Raw genomic sequence first — 23,147 nt, 5'->3', positions numbered from 1 at the left:
GGCCCCCTCCCCGCGCCCTCCTCCCCTCGGAGCCGAGCCGCGGCCGCCGGAACTCCCGGTGCCGCCGCAGCCCGCGACCCGCGCCTCCCCGCCCCCACCCGGCCACGGCCTCGCCCGCGCTCCCGCGGCTGGAGAGCCTCTGCCTTGCCCTTCCCCGCTCCTCTCCTTATTTATTACCATTTTACCATATATCTTGGCATTGCTTTGCAGATGTTGGGATGAGAGTCGGAGCTGAATACCAAGCTCGGATCCCTGAATTCGATCCAGGTAGATATATTTGCTCACAGGAAAACCCCGTCTCTCTCTCTCTCTTTCTTTTTTTTTTCCCGGGCTTGCTCTGGGGTGGCCGGCGTCGGAATGGGGGGAGTTACGGGGTGCGAGTGTGGGGAGCACCGGGAGAGGCCCGGGCAGGGCAGGGCAGGGCAGGGCAGGGCATCGCGGGCGGGGAGGCTGGCAGGCTCGACTGGGCAGTGACACAGGGCGTAGGGGTAGATGTGTGCATGGCAAGGTGAACATGGTTCCCTCCCGCGGCACTTGCACGCTGCTGGCATCGCACCGAGGTCGCGGGTCCGAGGCCCGGGGCGCGGGGGCTGCAAACCCGAGGGCTGCAGGAGAGGGCGTGCGACCTGTGTGTGCATGAACCTACCCCAGGTCAGATGCCACACCGACCCGCCCTGGGAACCCGGGGCTCGGTCAGGCTCCGCAGGGCCATGCTTGGCAACGGGCTGCTGTCATCCGCCCGGACCAAGGGCGAGCCCTGCGACCCCCGCGCACACGGGATTCTGGTTTTTCTTTCTGTCGAGGCGGTGTGGACCTGGGCGGGGAAACGCCCGTGCCCGACACCGCCCCTCTCCCCCCGCGCGCCGACCCGGCCGGGGGAAGCCAGACCACAGGACAGCGGCAACGGCTGCCAAGGAGACATTTTCTCCAGAACAGCCAGGTTCCAGCGCCCTCCGCCAGCGCAGCTTGCGGGCTCCCTCTCTACTTTTCTCCAAACAGGATCCCCGGCTGTCACGGGATGTGAGGCTGCTCGGGGATTGGGCGAGAGTTCCGCATATGGAGGCGCCCTTGCTGGAGCCTCTGGGCCTGGAGTGCTCGGCTGCTCTAACCCAGCCAGACTCGCCACTGGGTGGGCTCTGCCCTTCCCTGCCTGAACCTCCCTCCCACTTTTCCTGCAGTCAGTTTTTGTCTAGAGAGCCCCATTCTTAACAGCGTTGCCAGAGTCAGACGCCTGGGTTGTAGTTAAGCTATGCAAAGGGCTCACTCGTAATTTCACAAGGAAACAGTCATGTCTGTTTAGTTTATGTATGCTAGGGGGCTTCCATCCTTTTCCCCATTAGGACAATGCAATATATGATATTTATCAAGTAGGTAGTAGCCCCTCTCTGGAGGGAGAAGGGTAACAGTTTAAAGCGTGACTAGGACAGTTTCCTTAAGTACCAGACTGCTCGTCAGATTTGGGGGTTACCTTCAAAGCGACACAGCGTTGGGACATTTTGTTGGAAGACTATTAGCCCGCGCCTTGGTGGGCTTCCAGTAGTATTATTTTTCTTGTTGGCGTAGCTAGCTAGCTAGTAGGTGGGCTCCTTCACATTATAGATATGTTTCGGGGCTTAGTTTGACATCGGAAAGAAGACATGTTCACTTAAGGATGGGCTGAATTTAATTCTCAGCTCTCTTGTTTTCGTCCTCTGAGCCAGTCACTGGCCTTCTCTGAGCTTCAATTTTCCTAGCTGTAAAAAGCTATTGCATGGAATTCTTGCCAGGATTAAATGACTAGGCATATGGTGGTTACTCAGTCAAGATTAGATTTCATAATTGGGAAGAACGATTTGGAGCTCTCATTGCCACTCGGGTTTTTCTTTTCTTTTCTTTTTTCTTTTTTTAATATTGGTGAAGTCATTTCCAGATGGAACTCAGCAGCCGAATTATGTCACGAGCACACCTATCTTTTTGCCCCATTAGGTAGATCTCATTCGACATTTGTCTCCTAGCTATGTGCAGTTGGTTAGGGACTTGTATGTGTTTTAGTGATTAAAGCATTTGTCAATCTTAAATATAATTCCTGCAACAGTTTTAAAGTAGGAAGAATAGTTAATCTGTTTAGGTGGTCTTAGGTGATATTATTGGGATTAACTAACCTAACTGATTACTTTGATCAGTTTCGCTTGTTGCAGCTACATAGGACATTTGTGAGAGATGGTGAAACCTCAATAAGTGTTACTGGTTTTGAGTTAGAAATTCCAGTTTACTTACTCTCGACTGTAATTGGTATTTCCGATTTATTTGCTCTGACTGTTATCAACAGAACAGGGATAGACCTCACATTACTTACATGCACTTACTTCTGTTTAAGAGTACAGTCTGAGGACACAGTTAAAGCGTTTGCCAGTCATAAGAATCATTAAGGTATTTTTCTCAAGGAAACACTGTGCTTCTTGTTCCTGTTGCTGCTACTTGATTCCAAGTGTTTTACTATTTTTCAGGGGTTTTTATTTCGCAATGAGTTGGTATAATTGGACGAAAACTTAAGCATTACTTGGGGAAAGATAATAGAACAGAAGGGAAACTTATTAGCTAATAATAGATATTGAGAAATAATAAGCGCTCCTTCTCTCCTTCATAACCCTTCCCCCCTTTTCTGTTTTGTTTTAGAGACAAGGTCTTTCTACATAACCTTGCCTGTCCTGGTACTCACCCGGTAGCCTAACCTGACCTTGAACTCAGATCCACCTGCCTCTGCCTCCTGTGTGCTAGGGTTAAAGATGTGCACCTCCTACCCACCCCATCCCTAATAAAGCACTATTTGTATAGAAATTATTCACTGTAGTCTTAAGTGTAAGGCACTTGGAAGAAAAATTCCTTAGGCCCTGAGGCTATTCTGAGAATGTAGAAAAGGCAAGAGTTTTTAGAAGAGATGATAATGTTGGTAGTAGAAATTACACACATTAAAAATCACTTGCTGCTGGGTCTCAGAAACCCAGGACAAACGGCTAACCATTAACAAGCTGGTAAAGTGGAGGGTTTTGTTGGAGTTCTCGAAGCTTGGCCTTCAGGGACAGTTCACCTTAGGTTGGCCATGCTGGTATCTTTGCTGTTCACTAACTGGATTTCTGATTGTCATCTTTCAGTTATAAAGCAGTTTGTGGGTTGGGGGCAGTTTACCGTAAATGGTCATGTGAATGTCTTTACTATTTACTAACTGGATTTCTTACTACTATCTTTCACTTGTAAATCAGTTCTGAAGGTTGTCAATTGTAAATCGGTTGTTAAGGAGTCCTTGTGTTTGCTGCCTAACTGTGCCGCACTGATCCCTGAGCAGCTTTGATTTGTGACCATACCCCTTCTAGTTTCTCTGGTACCTTTAGTTACCTGAGATGAACTACCTGACTTCTTCAGACTTGTTTTCTTGTTCATAAAAGGGACATACTGTTAAGAACATCACAAGGCTGAGTGGAAATATATGTGAAGTAGTGATTTGTAGACCCATAAAAGAAGTTTGTAGAGACAGAATTGACATATTCTAAAGCTGACATTTCTTATTTGTTGCCTAGTTAAATAAAGAATGTAATCTTTGGTGTATTAAAATATTAATACTTTGAAATAAAATTATCTTTATTTTAAATTTATCTAAACATTAATGATAGTATCCATTTTATAAAATACATGGATATTATTATTTTTTTTTTGGTCTTTGAAGTCCTTTTTGTGCGCATTCCCCATAAAATCTTTCATGATATATTTGTACACTTAAAAGTGCTTTATTGGGGACTGGGGAGCTAGATCAATGAATAAGAACACTTGCTGTGATGGCAAGGAGACTGAGTCTGAATCACCAACATCTACATAAAACCCAAACATGGCTGCATATGCCTCTAATCCCAGCCTTGGGAGATGGAGAGAGGCAGATCCCAGGAGCTCCCTGGTCAACCAGTCCAGTGAGAAACTCTGTCTCAAGGCAACAAAGGAGAGAGTGAGAGAGGAAGACATGGATGTCCTCTTGGTGTCTTCCTCTGGCCTTCAGAAGGCCACCCGCACCCTGAGACAGACACACAGAAAGCGTTCCACTGACCTCTCTACTTTTCATAGATCCAGCTTAAGACACATTATAGTGAACATAAAGTTCTGAGTATTAAGTCTCTGGCTTGAGTGAGTGAATGCATCGTTGGTTAAAATTGTAGTAGTTGTGGTCTGCTCAACAGAGGAGGGCTCTATCGAGGAGCTTGAAACCCTGGAAATTTTAAATTTTTAGGTAATGTTCTCTGTAAGATAAGAAACTTGTTTGTTTAACATGAGAGGGCATTGGCTATTGATAATGGCTAGAATGTCTGTGTTGCTGTCCCCTTCCTCAGGGACACAGATTCTCTAGGCAGGGCTGAGTGGAGCTGTGTGAAAGATCACGGCACTACTCAAACTGGTGTGCAGTGTAGACTTACACATCCTTTATTTCTGACCACTTAGTATTTTCCAATTGATCGTAGGAGGTAAAACCTCAGATCCTGGGGAAACTACAGATGGGTTTTCAGGCAGATTATATTGAGAAAGAAAACTTCTGAATTTCTTAAAACTTACAAGGCTGGAGAGAAGCTCAGTAAACAAAGCACTAACCCTGGAAAAGTCAGGTATCACAGTGGTGCATGCCAATTTTTGGAAGGTGAAAACAATTTGTCATTGGTCACCCAGCCTGGTTGAAGCAGTGAGTTCTAGGTTTGGTGAGGGATCCTGTCTTTTAAAAGGGCAGGTGGGGAGGGGTAATAGTCAGGTGGGTGGTGCATGCCTTTGATACCAGCAGAGGCAGGCCATTTCTTTCTTTCTTCCTTCCTCTCTTTCTTTCTTTCTTTCTTTCTTTCTTTCTTTCTTTCTTTCTTTCTTTTTTTAAAGCAGGCCATTTCTTGTTAGTTTGAGGCCAACTTGATCTACATAGTGTGATAGTTCCAGGACACCCAGGGCTACACGACAGACTGTGTCTCAAAAAATAAATAAAATAAAACTACTGGGGTGGGACAAGTAGAATACGCCCTATGTTGATCCGTGAGCACCACATGATTTGTGTATGCACATACAGGCACACGCATGTGCACACATGGCATATACCACACAATGTATTCATGCTTCTATGTCACAAGGAAGGCCTTTACCCCCTATTCGAAGATAGTATACCAATAATATAATATAGGACCTAGTTTATACATAGTTTTTAAGTGGTTAGAGGCATCATAGTCTCAGGATCAAAGTCATGGTTTTTAATGTCTCAAAGGGAGTCTTTGAAAGTTACAGATTGCTGGTTTTGTTCTTTGCCCTTGAATTCTACCTTACTCCTCCCATCTCGCATCTTAGTGATTGATTACCAAGTTATCAAATTCATTCTTAAAAAGCACTGAATAGTCATACCATCTCTGTTATTATAGATGAGGGAAACTGAGGCACAAGAGGATCTCTTCAAAGAGGCGCACTTGCTGCAACTGGGAGTCTGAAACTATGCCCTTACGCAGTACCTTAAAGCAACCGTTTCCTGTAAACATTTACTTCTTGAGCCTAGTTGATGTATCACTGAAAAGGCTGGGGTCCATAATTAGGAGAAGAACGTTGTGAAATGCCTAGTTGAGCATTCTCCGTTTTAAGGCCACTTACATGAATATCTTTGTCATCCCATATTAGAGAAGCAGTTAGTGTCCTAAACTCTGACACTGGTTTCTGTCATATTAGATCCTTAATTACAATATTGAAAATCTGGGGGAGAACCATATCTGGTATTTTAAATGGAGAAATTACCAATGCCTACTTAAGAGGAGGTGTGCAGTGAGACACAGCAGACTTCCTGTGATTCAAGAATGAGGTCCATGGGCTGAAGGGATGGCTCAGTGGAGACAGGAGGTTGCCACCATGCATGAATTCTATCCCTGAGACTCATACATATATACAACATATACTAACATGAAAAAAAATGTTCTTAAAGAACAGGGAGCAAGAAAGAACATTTCTTTGTCTTGGAGTACTATTATATCATAAGACTGAATAGAAGCTTTTATTTGATGTGTCATGGTCTATTAAGGAAATTTTTAATAATCTTACTGTCATAATTCACTGTGTAAAAGAATCTATTCCTTGATAAATAATTGAAGTTAAGATATTCACTTGAAACATTTGGTTTTCTAAGGTAAAGGCTTCTGACCAGCTTAGACAGGATTCATTTCACTTCCATTGAATAACTTGACTTTTGCATTTATAAGGTTGTTTTGGTTTTGGCCTTGTTTTTTTACCTGCCAGGCCCATGGCTAAAAATTAAATGTTTTGATATTGAGAATGTTTTGGTTTTTTTGGTTTGTTTGGGGTTTTGTTTACTTACTTGCTTGGTTGAAAGATTTTCACTACACTCTTACTGCATAAGCCTGCTTCAAACTCTTGCTCTTTCTGCCACACCCTGTGCTCCTGAGTGTATCACATACCCTGCTGATACTGAAGTGGAATAGTTCTAGCACAGGTTTCCTTTATAACCCAGGCCGGCCTTGAACTCCCAATCCTCCTGCCTCTGCCTTCCAAACAATGGGACTACAAATAGACACCAATTTTTGTAGAACATCTCAATGTTTATTTCTGTTGGCCATACCTTTTAATAAGCTCCTGACTCAGATTTTTTTGGTAAAGATTTAAGTTTCCTCTTGTCACTTTTTTCTTAAAGACACAACACCATACAAATGTTTTGCTTTTAAACATATTTTTGCAGTCATGGTTTTCCTAATGCTTAAGATAACCTTCTATTCACCATTCTTAATTTTTCAGATCATAAAATAAGAATTTAAAATAATTTCAGCTTCATACGTTATTAGTATGATTCTTTCAACTAGAAATACATACCAAACATTTAATAGTAATATTTGATACTTCTCCAAAAGTTAAGTATGAGTAATATTAAATTATTGACTCATAAGTAACTTCTCTGTGTGGAAGTTATAGAAAGGAATGCTCTCTACTCCAAATACCTTATAATAATCACAGAATTTAACCACAGAATTCTACTAATATTTTATGTGACTAATTTGAAATTCTGACTGCTAGTGGTAAGTAACATCTACCTCTTGAAAATCAGCTGTTTTAAATGTTTTAACATGGCAGGAATGCCTACTGTGTTGCTAGTTTTAACTAACTTGTAGCTAAGGATTGGGTGGAAGCCAGAAAAGTCCCCTATGTAACAATGTGTCTACAGGCACAGTCGCCCTGGTCTTGCTGTTGCTTTCCTCCATCCAGGCCATTTCAGCTTCTATCAGTGAAGCTTGATGCTATGGACGTATAACATGGGAAATTCACAGGAAAGGACAGTGTTCTTCCAGACTTAACCAGATCAGATGAACAAGAAATTGTGTTAACTTTTATGCCTTTGGAAGGAAAGCTGGCAGCCTTAGGAATGAGATAAAAATACAAGCCACAAAGGGAGACGCTAGCAGTTGTGACCCGTGAGCACACAGGGCAAAGCAAAGGTGACATAGGTGTTCTATAGGGTCCGTTTTGAACGATGATCCCTAAGCAGCACCCAGGTGGCAGGAGTGTGTGCTTCAGGAAGTCTTTCTAGTGGTAACAGAGCATTTGCTATAATGTTTCCTTCATTTTGCATAAGTTGTGAGATCTGTTTTCCTGTGTGTTCTTTGCAGGTATTGCACTAAAATAAATGGAATTTTGCTTGTGTTTAGTTGGAATATAAGTAAAAGGCTATCCTATTCAAAATAATTAATTTTTCCTCAGGTGCTACCAAGTACACAGATAAAGACAATGGAGGCATGCTTGTGTGGTCTCCTTATCACAGTATCCCAGATGCCAAATGTAAGTTCTCTTTCTGAGATCGAATGTTAACACCAGTAGGGAATCAGCCTGTTCAAAATGTAATTTACATCTGTCTTTTAGTCTTTTAGGTTCGCTTAAGAACTGAATTACCTTTGTTTGCTTTTTTTTAATGGAAACCTTCGCTGTATTAGAATGTTTTTCCTTTGGAAAGATAGTGAATTTGACCATTTCAGTTTGTGTCAGGCCCATGAAGAATGCAAAAACCTAGGACCTGCTGGCTTTGGTGCTTAAATCCTCAAGCAGGGGAGGGAATTACTATGTAGACATCTGCACAGGCTTTTCCTCAGTCTATGGAGCAGTAAGAGAAATGCCGCCAGACTCCAGAGAGCCCACTCTCATTCCCATTTTAAAGAGGAAAGGTGAGAGAACTGAATTACCTCAGCAGCCGTCAGGCCATCTGGTGCTCTCCATTTCTGGACGGAGACCTTCTGGATCCTTGACCAATCACTTCTTGAATCATGGTGTGGCATTAGACTTCAGTGTGATGTAGCGGACCCGACTCCTTTGCGGCACATCAGATATAGGAAACATACAGGTAACAACACTAAGACCCCCACCCCTCCATTCAGCGATCAGATTTATTAAGTAACAGCAGCAGCTACACTGAACAGTCATTCTAGCGAACATAAAATAAGGTTTTCTTTAATAGTATTTCCTAGCATCCTATGAACTTATGTCTTGCTATGGTTTATTTAGCCTCGAGAAAAATAGCCATGTCCTATCCATCCTGTGCACAGAGCCTGACCATGCCAATCGATGCAACTAGAGCTAAAAACTGGAAAGTCACATGTGTCTGCAGACCTAGTAATCTTCCCAACTTAAAAGCTTTAATGCACTAGGTGAAGCTTTCATCCTCTGATAAACTAGGGATCTTGTGCCCTGGAGGCATTCAATAAGAAATATGTACCTGGAACCTGAAAGAGATTTGGCTTTCCCAAGCTTGCTCATTATTATATACAGAGGCTTTCGATCATAAGACACACGCATCATGGCATCAGAGAATTTTGATGTTTAATACAATGGTGTGTTTTTTAACAAAGTGAAAAACAAAATGCAGAAAGGTATCATGCCCCTTAGGGTGGTGTCCATGTGGGCTGTCCACCATTAGGGTGGTGTCCATGTGGGCTGTCCACCATTAGGGTGGTGTCCATGTGGGCTGTCCACCATTAGGGTGGTGTCCATGTGGGCTGTCCACCATTAGGGTGGTATCCATGGGGCTGTCCAAAGCAGGTCTGAGGCAGTGATCAACCCTGGTTATATTGTGTTAGAGTCTCTTAGGAATTTTTCTCTTCCAAGTATTGGGGTCTAATCTGACCCACGTCTTAGAGACAATGCCTTTACATCTTCTTAAAGCTTCTGTCGTGGTTCTAATGCCAGAGCTGAGACCACTTCTGTGCAATTGGGATTTCTTAACTTGCTATCTAAAGGTCTGTACTGTATGTTTGTTATATTTAACTGGCATCTTTCTAGGACTGTAGTGTATGTAAGTAGATTCTCAGTAAATGTAATACTTGGATTTTCTGTGCTCCTGAGCATTTTCTATATGTTAACTCACTTGACCATTAGAGACCGATGTTTTATCATGAATTTAGAGCAGAAAACTAAGGTACAAAAGTTTAAATTACTCCACCAAAGTTAAAAGTGTGAGTAATGAACAGAAAAACAAGTCCATGTAGATAGTAGCTATTCCGGGGTCAGCATTCTTAAGATTTCTGCTTCTCAGAAATACGTTTAAAGAAATAACTACATACACATATGTGTAATGAATAGTTTTAAAAGGATAAAGGGGTGACTATGGACAGCATGTTAAAGCGAATCCTAAGGGTAACAGACTACTTGGTAATGAGGCCTTGAAATAGCCGGCACATCATTATTAAAGCTGCTTATCTGAATTACTCTGACGGTTTAGTTACTTGTGATAAGTGAAAACAGAATGCCTAAGCTCTTAAAGCAAGCAGAAGAGCTGAGAGACCGTGGACGCACGCTCAGTGTGCCATTCTTCCATGTAGCCTGCAGAATTTGTAAGTGTGAGAAGGGCTTGTTACACAGACAAGTATCTCAAGTAAAGACCATAATGGATAGTCAAGGATTATCTCATAATTTTACAGTGTAATTGGGTCCCAGTGTCTACTTCCACATGGGTGATTGTCAACACACAAAAGTAATTATAGCAGTGTTACTTAGTTTACCAATAATTATTCTCATATGTGATCATAGGGTTATCAGGTTAAATGAAATTTTAAACTGGGTGAGGAGCCACTGATGCTGTTTATAAATCTCCTTTATTAACTGTTCATGGATGATAGCTTTGGCTATTTTTTTACTCATAATAGTAAATTACTACTAATTTACTATTAGTAATAATAGTAATAGTGATTAGTAAATTAGTAATGGTATTAGTAATAGTAATTACTAACAACAGTATTATTGGTAATAAATAATAGTAAATTACCATATTAAAAAAAGAGAACGAAAGCCTAGAACTGAGAAAGCTGAAGTTTCCGAAAGTAATGACATGACGTTGTTCCGTTACAGTGGATGAGTATGTCGCCATTGCAAAGGAGAAACACGGCTACAATGTTGAACAGGTACGTAGAAAAGTGTGTATGTGTGTGTGTGTGTGTACTGTAGCGTGTATCTATGTGGTGTGTGCATGTGTGTGTGTACTGTAGCGTGTATCTATGTGGTGTGTGCATGTGTGTGTGTGTGTGTGTGTGCTGTAGTGTGTATCTATGTGATGTCTGCATGAGTGTGTGTGTACTGTAGCATGTATCTATGTGATGTCTGCATGTGTGTGTGTACTGTAGCGTGTATCTATGTGGTGTGTGCATGTGTGTGTGTGTGTGTGCTGTAGCATGTATCTATGTGGTGTATGTGTGTGTGTCTGTCTGTCTGTGTGTACTGTAGTGTGTATCTATGTGATGTTTGTTTGTGTGTGAGTGTGTGTGTGTATGTGTACTGTAGCGTGTATCTATGTGGTATGTGTATGTACTGTAGCATGTATCTATGTGATATCTGTGTGTGTGTACTGTAGCATGTATCTATGTGATGTTTGTTTGTGTGTGAGTGTGTGTGTGTATGTGTACTGTAGCGTGTATCTATGTGGTATGTGTATGTACTGTAGCATGTATCTATGTGATACCTGTGTGTGTATGTGTACTGTAGCATGTATCTATGTGATGTTTGTGTGTGTGTGTGTGTGTGTGTGTGTGTGTGTACTGTAGCATGTACCTATGTGAAGGTCAGAGATTGGTGTCAATCTGTCTTTCTTCACCCATACCCAACAAAGTGGGGGGAAAAGAAGACCAGATCTCATGATGCTGCTCAAGCCACCATAACTCTGCCTCAGCCATCCCGGTAACTGGGACTGTGGGTATGTGGCACTACTTCCTGTTTTAAAGCAGAGAGCCATAAATCTAAGTATCCCACCCTGGATCAGAACTACAGCAGAACCGGCGGGCTTGTTTGTAGAGAAAGAAGATTAAATCTGTGCAAATGAGTCCCTGAGAACCAGCTTCACAGAGTAAACTAAAAGTAAACTTTTTTAAATTGACATGCTGACTATAGAGCTAAACAACCATTTGGGGGAATTTTTAACCTTTTGGTGAGCCATTTTACAGTTTTAGTCTTTGTTTGGTTGTTGGGGAAAATTTTTGTCTTGCTGTATAAACCCAACTGCCCTAGAATTCAAGGTGATCCCCCTGCCTCTGTCTTCCCAGTGCTAGGATTAAAGGTCTGCACCACCACACTTGGCATGCCTTCCTTGTTAATCTTCGAGGAAGTTAATCTTTTAAAATATGAGTTTATATTAGCTCATTAGCATGTGTATGCACAGAATTTATTTTTAAGCTCACCATTAAAAATTCTCTTTTTATATACATTAAGTAATAGTTAATACCTATTAACTAGAAATGACTTGCCAATCAAGTCATTTATTTAATTAGGTGACTTCTAATAATTATATGTAAGTATACATTATGGTGACAGCAAAGTAAATGTACAAATGTTTTATTAAATATGTGATAAAATAATTTAATCGAGCCAATTGTAGTGAATGTGCCTTTAAATTATGTCATAGGCTAAATAATTCCAAAAGGTCAAAGCTTGATATTTCTCTTCTAAGTCCAACCAATTATGTCTGATTCTTGTGTTGTAATTGATAATTTCATTCAGCTACAGCAGTCACTTGAGAGCTTTTAGATTGTTCTCCCCACTACTGATACACTGATAAAATTCAAGTAGGATCTGGTCGTGAGCCTACAAACTTGACACTCCATGTCACTTCTTCTTACTTCTGCCACAAATGCAGTGTGTGTGTGTGTGTGTGTGTGTGTGTGTGTGTGTGTGTGTGTGTGTGCTTATTCAGAGGCCCCTGACTTAAAATAAATAAATAGGTTGTTACCCCGTTTAAAGGCCCCACACTGAGTTTATAGTAAGTGGAAGTCACAGGCTAACGTTTTCAATTTGATTTGTGTTTAACTCTAAGTGTGGTAGAAGTCAGTCCAATAAAACCAAAGGCGGTGATTTCTCTTCAAAGGCACTTGGCATGTTGTTCTGGCACAAGCACAACATTGAGAAGTCCCTTGCGGACCTCCCTAATTTCACGCCCTTTCCGGATGAGTGGACAGTGGAAGACAAAGTCCTGTTTGAACAAGCCTTTAGTTTCCATGGGAAGAGCTTCCACAGGATCCAGCAAATGGTACGGTGGTTGTGGCCTCACGCAGATTATCATGGTGTTAATTATGACACTACTGATTGCTAACTGCTCGTTAAATGTAAAGCGTCTCTCACTTGATTTAATGTTAGAAGTGCTCAACACAGGTGCGTTTGCATACAGTGCTCCCTGCGGTTGTCCACACATGACGTGTACGCCATTTCATTAATTAGATCTGGTGTTAGATGTGTGCGTAATAGTTATTAAATTAATTTGGTGGGTTTTTTTAAAGGGGGAATAATAATATAACTTTATTTAGGGATTTTTGTAATGTTTTGGTTTCTCATTTTAGGACTTCCTTCCATTTTGTATATGAAAGTCCTTTTTTTTTAATTTAAGTTTTTGAGAGAATACATGAGTACTATATCTATGTCATTGCTACCCTCCCCCACAGCTCCTCCCATGTTCCCTACCTCCCTTTCGAGCTCACAACCACTTTAATTATTGTTGTTACATATGTGCTTACACATGCACACACACATACTCATGCACATACACACACATGCACACACACTTGTGTACACACACACTTATGCACACACACACTCATGCTCATGCACACACACATACACACTCATACATACATACACTCATGCTCATGCATACACACTCGCACATATGCACACACGCACATGCACACACACATACACACTCATACATACATACACTCATGCTCATGCATACACACTCGCACATATGCACACATGCACATGCACACACACACTCATGCTCATGCACACACACATACACACTCATACATATATACACTCATGCTCATGCACACACACTCGAACATATGCACACACGCACATGCACACACACACTCATGCTCATGCACACACACATACACACTCATGCACACACACATACACACTCATACATACATACACTCATGCTCATGTGTACACACTCGCACATATGCACACACGCACATGCACACACACACTCATGCTCATGCACACACACATACACACTCATGCACACACACATACACACTCATACATACATACACTCATGCTCATGTGTACACACTCGCACATATGCACACACGCACATGCACACACACACTCATGCTCATGCACACACACATACACACTCATGCACACACACATACACACTCATACATACATACGCTCATGCTCATGCATACACACTCGCACATATGCACACACGCACATGCACACGCACACGCACACGCACACGCACACGCACACGAACACCCACATCTACATACAACCTTCTGAGACCATGCAGTGTTGCTCATATGTGTATGTGTCCAGGGCTGGTTACTTAGAATTAGACAGACTAGTTAAAAAGCAGCACCCAGACAATACTGAAGTAACACAGAAATTTTGAAGTTGACTTTGGTATGAAGACTGGCAACATGAGAGCCCATCTTAAATCCATGCTGTCCAGTGTTTTCCAGGTGCTGGAGAGAGTTGTTGGTGCTGGTTTGGGCTTTTGTTTTTCAAGGGAAAATGTCTATATTGCTATTTTCTACATTGCAAGTTCCTAAACACTTTTGGTATTGCATTAAAGTAATGTACGTCAAGCAGTTGGTACTCCCGTACGCTTTAAGCAGACAGTGTTTCTGTATCCAGGTGACTTCCGTAATTGGAGGGAACATTTTGGTTGGTAGTTCACAACCTTACTTGCCAGTGTGACACACCAATACATGTAATCGATCGTTGGCCACTGTAAGACTGTTCAGTCGTTAAGATCTGTCTGCCTGGTTTACTAAGCTCTAGATGTAGAACTAAAGTGATTTAAAAAGTTCACCGTCGGGGTTGGGGATTTAGCTCAGTGGTAGAGCGCTTGCCTAGGAAGCACAAGGCCCTGGGTTCGGTCCCCAGCTCCGAAGAAAAAAAGAACCAAAAAAAAAAAGTTCACCATCCAGTACTGAGCAGCCCTTTGCTGCCTGAAAGAGGCCAGACTTGGAGCACCACACGGTGTGAGTCTCTGGTGTGAAGTTTATATTGATTTCTTAGACACCAAAGGCTCTAAACTAGGCCAGGAGAATTGAGTTCCTCTCAGGAAACAAGTGCTGACTGCTAGCAGAGCCATGCTTGGGCCTTGGGGGACATTCTCATTATGACATCGTCCCTCTGCCCCAGAACCAACAGTCACATGGGTTCAGCAGTGTCAGTGGTGTTGGTATAATGGAGTTCTGTGACTGTCCATACTTTTTAGTTGTTGGTGGTGGTAAATGTTCCACAATATAGCTTTCACTTATGTCTTGATTATCAAAATATTGTCCAGTCACTTGGTGATCAGAGTTGATGAACTAAACTTTTCAACAGTAACAGGTTTTTGTTTTTGTTTTTTTAAAAAAAAGCTTCCAGATAAGACAATTGCAAGTCTTGTAAAGTATTACTATTCTTGGAAAAAAACTCGCTCAAGGACAAGTTTGATGGACCGGCAGGCTCGTAAACTAGCCAACAGACACAATCAAGGTGACAGGTAGGTTGCACACTTGGCCTCTACTGTACTGTTGGGGGCTTTTCACCAGGCCGTATAGTTTTCATAAGACAGAAGGCCGCTGCAGCACTGCGTCTGCTGTGGAGAACTCAGAGTGTTCCGAGGGGCGGTGCGCCCCGAGCTGAGGCTTTCTTTCTCTCAGTGTTCCTTATTCAGTGTGGCTTAAAGACAAACCAAGACGTGACTCCGTGCTCTACCACCAATACTGAAGGGCCTGGGTTCCATCCCTGTCCTCCACGCTCAGATATATTAAACAGTATATTCTGTGAAGGTGGCCTTTCTGCATTTCCTGAAGTAAGATTCCTGAGCAGCCTAAGTGCCCACTACCGTAACGTGCTTTGTCTGTCTTTGCGCCAAGCACAGAGCTGAAGTCACCAACATTACAACATACAGATAGCCAGTGACCCCCACCACGTGGTACTTCTAGATTTTTTTCCCCCTAAATCTCTTACTTCTTAGCTAGAGATCTTTATTAAGCGATCCTGTAAGCCCCAAAGGACAGGCGTTTCTTAGAACTTTAGAGATCCCCATAACAACTGTTCTGCCGAGTGGCAGCTCTTAGGAATATGTGGTAAAGCTACATGTTCAGAAAACACCGATCTTGTTTCTTTCAGTGATGATGATGTGGAAGAACCTCACCCCATGGATGGGAACGACAGCGACTATGACCCAAAGAAAGAAGCCAAGAGAGAGGTGACTGAGGAGCCTCTGTGCCTGTTACGCTGCCACTCAGAGAACAGCTTAACACTTTACACTGGGGGTGGTGTCAAGGCCCAGAGCCGGGTGGTGGTGAACACTTTAGTCCCAGCACTTGAGCTGCAGAGGCAGGTAGATCTCTGGGGGTTTGGGTCCAGCCTGGTCTACTTAGAGAGTTCCAGGCCAGCCAGGACTACACAATGAGACAGATGGCGTGGTAGTTAAGAGCACTCGCTGCTCTCTCCGAGGACTGGAGCGAGGACTGAGTTCACAGCGCTGAGGTCTATCTATAACTAACTGCCTGTAACTCAGCATCAGGAGGTCTGACACCTCAGCCTTAGTGGACACCTGCACTCCGTGCACACACACACACACACACACACACACACACACACACACACACACGTCATTATCTGGAGAAAAGGCACCTCTTCCACAATATTAGTCTTTAATCCATTTTTTAAAAAAATTAAACTCACCTTTACATGGTAAGATTTTAGGCTTTCTAGGTTTGTTTCCCAATTTTTCCCAGAAATGTTTTCCCCATGTTATAGCAAAGTAGAAAGGAGAAGGTAGAGGTGGGTGTGTGGAGAGCAGTGAGCACGGGGCTGAGGCTGGCTCAGTGAGAGGCGAAGAACTCCTCCCCTACCCCCACCCCCAGCAGAGTGCTCAGCTGCCTCTGCATGCTGTCCGTAGGACACTCACAGGCATTAAGAAAAGGCTAAACTGACACACACACACTGTTCACAAGGTAAGGAAGTCCGCATTTCTAAAGCGTTTGAGTGCAGTCAGACCTTGTCGGTCAGACATTGGTGGATGAAGTGAGGCAGCTTGCAGCCCTAAGAGCAGCACTGGAGGTGGCTGGCCAGGCTCTGTTTCAACCTAGGTTGTGAAGTGTGTGATCCCCGCAGCAACTGTCACTGCCCAGAAAGCTGTCCCTTCTGGTCCTTACCATCCTTTGAAGTCTCTCCATTTACAACATTTTAAAATCCTACATTACTTCAACTTGGCGTTTTCTAACTCTCCTAATTTTTAGATTTTTAATATTTTCCCACCGCCAGCAACAGCCAGATGCCTTAATTTCTTCATCTGCCTCACTTATGTATGTGTGGCTAGGTGTGAATATGTGTGAATATGTGTATGTGTGTTTAGGTGTGAATATGTGTATGTGTGGCTAGGTGTGAATATGTGTGAATATGTGTATGTGTGGCTAGGTGTGAATATGTGTGAATATGTGTATGTGTGGCTAGGTGTGAATATATGTGAATATGTGTATGTGTGGCTAGGTGTGAATATGTGTGAATATGTGTATGTGTGGCTAGGTGTAAATATGTGTGAATATGTGTATGTATGGCTAGGTGTGAATATGTGTATGTGTGACTAGGTGTGAATATGTGTATTATGAATGCAGATGCCCATGGAGGCCAAAAAAACAGGGCACAGGGTCTCCTGAAGCTGGAGTTACAGGCAGCGTTGGTGCCTGGGGCGGAACTCAGGCCCTCTGCAAGAACAGTATGTGCTGCCAACCACTGAGCCTTCTCTTCAACCCCACAACTCACTTTTGGGTTACTTTCTTCCTATTTCTTTAACTTTTCACTCTTCTGATATTCTTACTATATATAGCCCTCTTAGAACCAGAGTGCTTAGCGCTATGCCTGCCTACTTGTGTGTGTGTCTAGCGCACCCATGTGGAGGTCAGGGGTCAGTGCTGGGTTCTTCCTCTGTTAACTTCCATCGCTTCGTTTTTCTTCCTTTTATTTATTTCTTCATTTTTAGCCAGGGTGTCTCACTGAGCTTGCTGTTCTGACTAGACGAGCCAGCCAATGAGACTCGAGGACCCCTGTGTCTCTGGACCCTCGTTTCCGGGATTACGGACTCGTGCTTCTGTACCACGTGTTCACAACCCAGGTCTCCATGCTGTGCAGCAAACAGTGTCCTTACTGAGCCCATCCCACGCCCTGCGTTTTACTCACTTTTGCTGTCTCTTTGCCTTTTCTAAGGGTTTCTCCCTTCGTGGTCTGTTTTGGAGAAGCATATATTCCACTATTTTACGGTCCGCTATTTTGAGCTAGCTACTCCTGTATTTCTAGTCTTGTGTGCTCAGGAGATCTTATCTTCTATATTTAGGGTATACTCCGGTGCTGGCACTCTTGGTGACTTCCCCATTACACGCTTTGGCTCCAAACCCTACTGATTTGTGATTTGTGTTTTTGCTCACAATTTTAGTCACATCTTGTTTTGGTTTTGGTTTTTTTTTTTTTTTAACTTATTCAAACTTAAATTCACTGTTTTCTTTTTTAATTGCTGTATATATTTATTGGTTATTTGGGTCACAGTTCTTTCTTGACTCAGTCCTTCCTCTATATAGACTCCCTTTCTTCCCTGAGGAATATCCTTTTAGAAATGTATACCTGTCTATGAGACCTCTGAGATCTCAGTATGATCTTCCAAACGGCGTCTGGATTTGCTTCTGCCAAGTGCGTCGGCACTACTATCGAAGCCACTGAAGGGGACTTTTCAAGCCAAAGACAAAAGTTTAGGGGCTAAACCGTCTGAGGCAGTTCTCAGGGGAGACTTTTCAAGGTTTCTTTTCTTCAGCCAAGATTGGCACAGGCATGACTGCTTCTAACCCTCTCCTGCGGTGGAGTGAGCAGGGCTGTTTACACGGTGATGTGTACCCCTTCCAGCACTCTGCCCTGGACTCTCGTGCCCTCCCAGCATGGCCCCCACTGCAGCCTGGGCCTTCAGGCCCATGCCAGCTCCCACACAGCTGTAGATCCTTCTAGATTCTCCCTCACGCTTCCATGGCTACTGAGGAATGACCTCACTTCACTGGCAGCTTGAAAAACCTCAGTCCAAAGATTTTAGGAGGTGCCTCTCTGAACATCAGATTTGCCTTAATTACTTTGAATTTTGAGCAGTAAAGTAAATTACACTTGAATACTGGGTTTTATGGATCCTCTTCCTAAAGAACACAGTTCAAATGTACCAGTAAGATGTGTGTCGGTCTTAATGGGTGCCTGGAATAAGCACAGGGTGACGCTGATGTCTTCACGGTGGTTTATTTCGTGCTCATCGTCACTGTTTTCAGGACAACTTTCCCAACTCTTCTGAGGCATGAACTGATACCTAATACTTGCAGTTGGAGTTGTATTATATATAAGCCACATACGCACACTTGACAGTGTCCATGCCACCAAAGTCAAGGTCATCTGGCGTGACCTAGGGACATGTAGCTTCTGAAACTCCAAGTGAAATAAAACCTCCCTCTTTCCACTTGAAACATGACACGTGTAACTTCTAAATTGTCTTCTTTGTTGTTCTCTTTGCAGACCTTTATATGTAAAATGTGTAGTTTGGCGCCAGGTTGCTGCTCTGGTCTTCATTACATAGGCAAATGGGAAGAATTTATAGTGTAACTTATTTTTCCAGCATTCTTAGCCCTCGGGACCTAGAAACTAAACTTTCAATTGACTTAGAGATACATTTTGTCACAGTGCCACACACACCCCCACTGCGTGTATCTTCTTTGGACTTGTACGTAATAAACCTGGTTTATCGGGAGTATTCTGTAGTGCAGAAGGCTTTTCTGTTTGTAGTAGATTGTTTACTCTGTATACATTTGTGAAAACCAAGGCCTTGCTCCTCTGCCTCTGTTCTCTCAGGGTAACTCTGAACAGCCAGTCCAAACGAGCAAGATAGGCCTGGGGAGGAGAGAGTACCAGAGTCTGCAACACCGTCATCACTCGCAGCGCTCCAAGTGCCGCCCTCCTAAGGGCATGTATCTAACCCAGGAGGATGTGGTGGCTGTTTCCTGCAGTCCCAACGCAGCCAACACCATCCTGAGGCAACTGGACATGGAGCTGATCTCTCTCAAGCGCCAGGTATTTCCTAAAAGCCGCGCCTCGTGTGGTTTTGTCCATTTGTTATCCAGCAGCGTTGATTCTAGACAGATTGTACAGCTCAGCAGCCGTCGGCTGGCGTTTCTGTGGAATAAGGAATGGCCACGGCACTGCTTTTCAAGTTGTCGAAAGCTGATATGTGTTGTCTGCAGTGAGATGTGCAGGTGACTGGGCACATTGTGAGTCCTCAGTGAGTCATCACTGCTGCGGTCCTCATCGTGGGTCGTCGTAGTAACAGTATTTTTTTTTAAATGTCCTCGTGGCTTTTCAGTGCTAAGACCCTAGTCTGTACACTTTGAGGATGATGCCATAAGGCCTTATGAAAATAAACCGATAGTTTCTGCTATTGGCGGGGGGGATTGAGAATTGGCATAGCGAGGTGGTATACCGGTAGCAACTCACCTTACACTGACCAAAAGCCGTCTTCCATACTTCCCTGGCATCTGTTTTTTGTTTGTTTGTTTCAGTTTGCTTTTTTGTGTTGTTTGGTTTTGTTTTTGAGATAGGGTTTCTTGTGTTTCCCTGGCTGTCCTGCAACTTGCTCTGTAGACTGGGCTGACCTTGAACTCAGAGAGATCTGCCTGCCTCTGTCTCCTGAATGCTGGGATTAAAGGCATGTCCCACCACCACTCGATCTCTCTCTCTCTCTCTCTCCCTCCCTCCCTCCTTCCCTCCCTCCTTCCTTCCCTCCCTCCCTCCCTCTCTCTCTCACTCACTCACTCACTCAACATTTTATTTTATTCTATGTGTGAGTGCTTTGCCTGCATGTGTACCTTGTGCTTGTCTGGTGCCCGCAGTGACCAGAAGCTGTCAAATTCCCTGGAACTGCAGACAGTTGTGAGCTGTCACATGGTTGCTGGGAATCAAACCCAGGGTCTCTGAAAGAGCAGCAGGTGTTCTTTTTTTTTCTTTTCTTTTCTTTTTTTTTCTTTTTGGAGCTGGGGACTGAACCCAGAGCCTTGCGCTTGCTAGGCAAGCGCTCTACCACTGAGCTAAATCCCCAACCCCACAGCAGGTGTTCTTGACCACTGGGCCATCTGAGTTACTCTTTTGGTTTTGGCTTGGTTGTTTGTCTTTTTGTTTTTGAACAGTGTCGTTCTACACAGTCCTGGCTGTCCTGGAACTCACTATGTAGAGCAGGCTGGCCTAGAACTCACACATCTGCCTGCCCCTGCCTCCGAGTGCTGGGACTGCAGGTGTGCACCACCCCCACTCCATCCTGCTAAGCAGAGGTTTTATTGCTGCATTTCTGACCTGAATTGCATTGATCCGTGCTCTCATATCATCCTGTCTTCTGTGTTTATTAGAAGTGCTTTCCTAAAAGGCAGATGTGAGCATTCTCTCTTCATTAAAAATCTTCAGTTTCCTTCCGTCGTTAGGCAGAAGTGAAATTCTTTGGCCTACTGCGTGGCTGTTCTTTACCCTGGTCCTACGCCCCTCCTTTGTCCTAAATGCTCTCCTGCCTAGAGTTCTTTCTGTTTCTCCGACATGGACACCATCTGGCTGCTTAGCGCTTTGACACTGGAGCCTTTCCCTAACGCTCCCTACCACCCACCCAACAGCACCCAACAGCAATGCCCAACATAAACACCTTTATTCATTCTCTCGCACCTTTCCTTCCTTCTCCTACGAGCATCTTCTGACATGGCCAACTGATTTACTCTAAACCATCCCTTGGTTTATTCTAGGTTCTCTGGTTGAGAAAACCTGGTGAATAACCTAATATTTGGCTGCCCATACTGGGGGAAAAAAAGAAACAAACAACCAGAAGTCCCAATGGAAGCAGAGTCAGGCCCACGTCAACTCCCGTGTTTGAAACCATGTGTATTCCACTACATTTCATAGAGTGGGAAACAGTTTGAGCGGAGTGTGATTTTTGTGTTGGGCAGTGCGTGGTTTTTGTCAGTGACTGAACACATTCACACAGCTCCATTGTATAGCAGCCATATCAGTTCACTGCGTGTTGGAAACCACGCACACCTGATGTAACCCTTGGGTAGAATGTCAAGTAGCCCTCCTTCTGCCGTGCACAGGAACTCAGAAGGTGCAGCCAGGCTGACAGCTGGCGTCACACTAGCCTAAGTATCTTTACAAGGTCAAGTGCCATCTTGATTGTAGCATTTCTGCATTTCTTTCGCATGTATAAAACTGTGCTCCCATCTTTGTTAGATCCCTGTCTTTTCATGTTTGCCACCGAAGATGTGGAATGTTTTGCCTAATAGGTACCTTTTCCCCATAAGATGTAGGTTTTCATTATTTGAAGATTTCATATAATACAATAACTTTAAAGAATACGTGTGTTGTGTTATACAGGACTGGTCATACTTACCACACGGAATGGTTGTAAGAACTGAGTGGTTTGTTCTTAATGTAAAGGATGACGTTATATGCCTAGCAAATATCAGTCCTGACCACCATCGATGTTACAGGCACATTTGCCGTTGGTCAGAACACTATGGTGATGAGAAATGGCGATAGAGTTTAACCTTTGTCTGTTGCCAGCTGCCTTTGGTTATAAACAGCACTATTAAATGATGTTTAAAGCCTGATTTTGGATGAGACGTAGCTTGGTGGTGAAATGCTTGCACACCAGGAGCGAAGCCCAGCTCAGCACCCAGCCTACAAAAGAAAATGATCTGTGTTCTTCTCTTACTCAGAATCCTATCAATCTGCCGAAGTGTGTGCTAATCGAATGATAGATAGAATGGCACACCTTACATGCAACAACCGTGCCTGTTCTCCTGAACTAACCCCCAAGATGGTGTTGATGTATGCCCTGTTGACTTACACAGTACTCATAAGAATTTACTAAGTGCACGATCTGACTCACATTTTGTCGTTTTGTGAAGGTTCAGAATGCTAAGCAAGTAAACAGTGCGCTTAAGCAGAAAATGGAAGGTGGAATTGAAGAGTTCAAACCGCCTGAGGTATGATCTGAGATGCATGTAATTAAACACCTGTGCTTTGGGGTTGCCCAGTCTTGGGGTCTACGCTGGTCCCTTTGGAAGGTTTCGCAACGTGGACAATTGGTCATCCCTAGTTTTTCATCTACACAATTGACCTTTCGAGTCTTGACTGATGTTTCCACATTTAAATTAATCCATCTCTCCTGCCCTCAGCAGTAAAAGAGGGCACAGTGCATAGCCCATGGGAAGGCTGGTACACATCTGGGCATAAGCAGTATTTGTTCAAAGCCCTTTTCCACCTGTGTGAATTGGTAACACTACAGGAATAAATCACAAGGGGTTTTTCTTAAACAAAATCTTATTTTAAGACACTTGTTTTGGGCTCAAACTTCAATGAGGATTTTACTGTGTGTATTTATTCTCTTATATTCTACCTGAAAATACAAAATCTCAGGTATAAAGGTACATATTACCCATCTTCAGGCTTATTTGGGTTTTGTTTCTGTGATCGTGGTAACTGTAGGAAAACTTAAATGTCCCTAAAATCCAATCAAGTCCTTTTATAAAAGTTTCTGCTGTAAAATCTTTGATTTTTTTTTCTAAAGACTCCCAAGT

General features: G+C 43.3%; 1 protein-coding gene across 15 annotated transcripts in view; it reads left to right on the top strand.

Annotated features, from left to right (window-relative positions):
* Positions 1 to 23,147, top strand: part of Rcor3 (REST corepressor 3) — a 40,372-nt gene that overhangs the window by 353 nt on the left and 16,872 nt on the right. For 11 of the 15 annotated variants that reach the window (XR_015635401.1, XR_015635400.1, XR_015635403.1 and 8 more), the window contains exons 2-9: positions 211 to 267; positions 7,738 to 7,815; positions 10,372 to 10,424; positions 12,374 to 12,535; positions 14,886 to 15,010; positions 15,643 to 15,721; positions 19,390 to 19,608; positions 22,476 to 22,553. Coding sequence is in view for 9 of the 15 variants with exons in the window: in XM_087581638.1 (XP_087437764.1) it covers positions 211 to 267; positions 7,738 to 7,815; positions 10,372 to 10,424; positions 12,374 to 12,535; positions 14,886 to 15,010; positions 15,643 to 15,721; positions 19,390 to 19,608; positions 22,476 to 22,553 (851 nt within the window). In the remaining 6 variants the exon portion in view is untranslated. Of the gene's footprint in view, positions 1 to 210; positions 268 to 7,737; positions 7,816 to 8,188; positions 8,372 to 10,371; positions 10,425 to 12,373; positions 12,536 to 14,885; positions 15,011 to 15,642; positions 15,722 to 19,389; positions 19,609 to 22,475; positions 22,554 to 23,147 lie in introns of those variants that run through there. The other 4 variants (XM_087581642.1, XM_087581644.1, XM_087581640.1 and 1 more) reach the window with 1 other exon arrangement.

Source organism: Rattus norvegicus, chromosome 13 (genome assembly GCF_021556685.1).
Source record: "Rattus norvegicus strain SHRSP/BbbUtx chromosome 13, alternate assembly SHRSP_T2T, whole genome shotgun sequence".
Lineage (NCBI taxonomy): Eukaryota > Metazoa > Chordata > Mammalia > Rodentia > Muridae > Rattus > Rattus norvegicus.
Note: the sequence above shows the minus strand (reverse complement) of the source record. Positions and strands in the feature narration are given on the sequence as shown.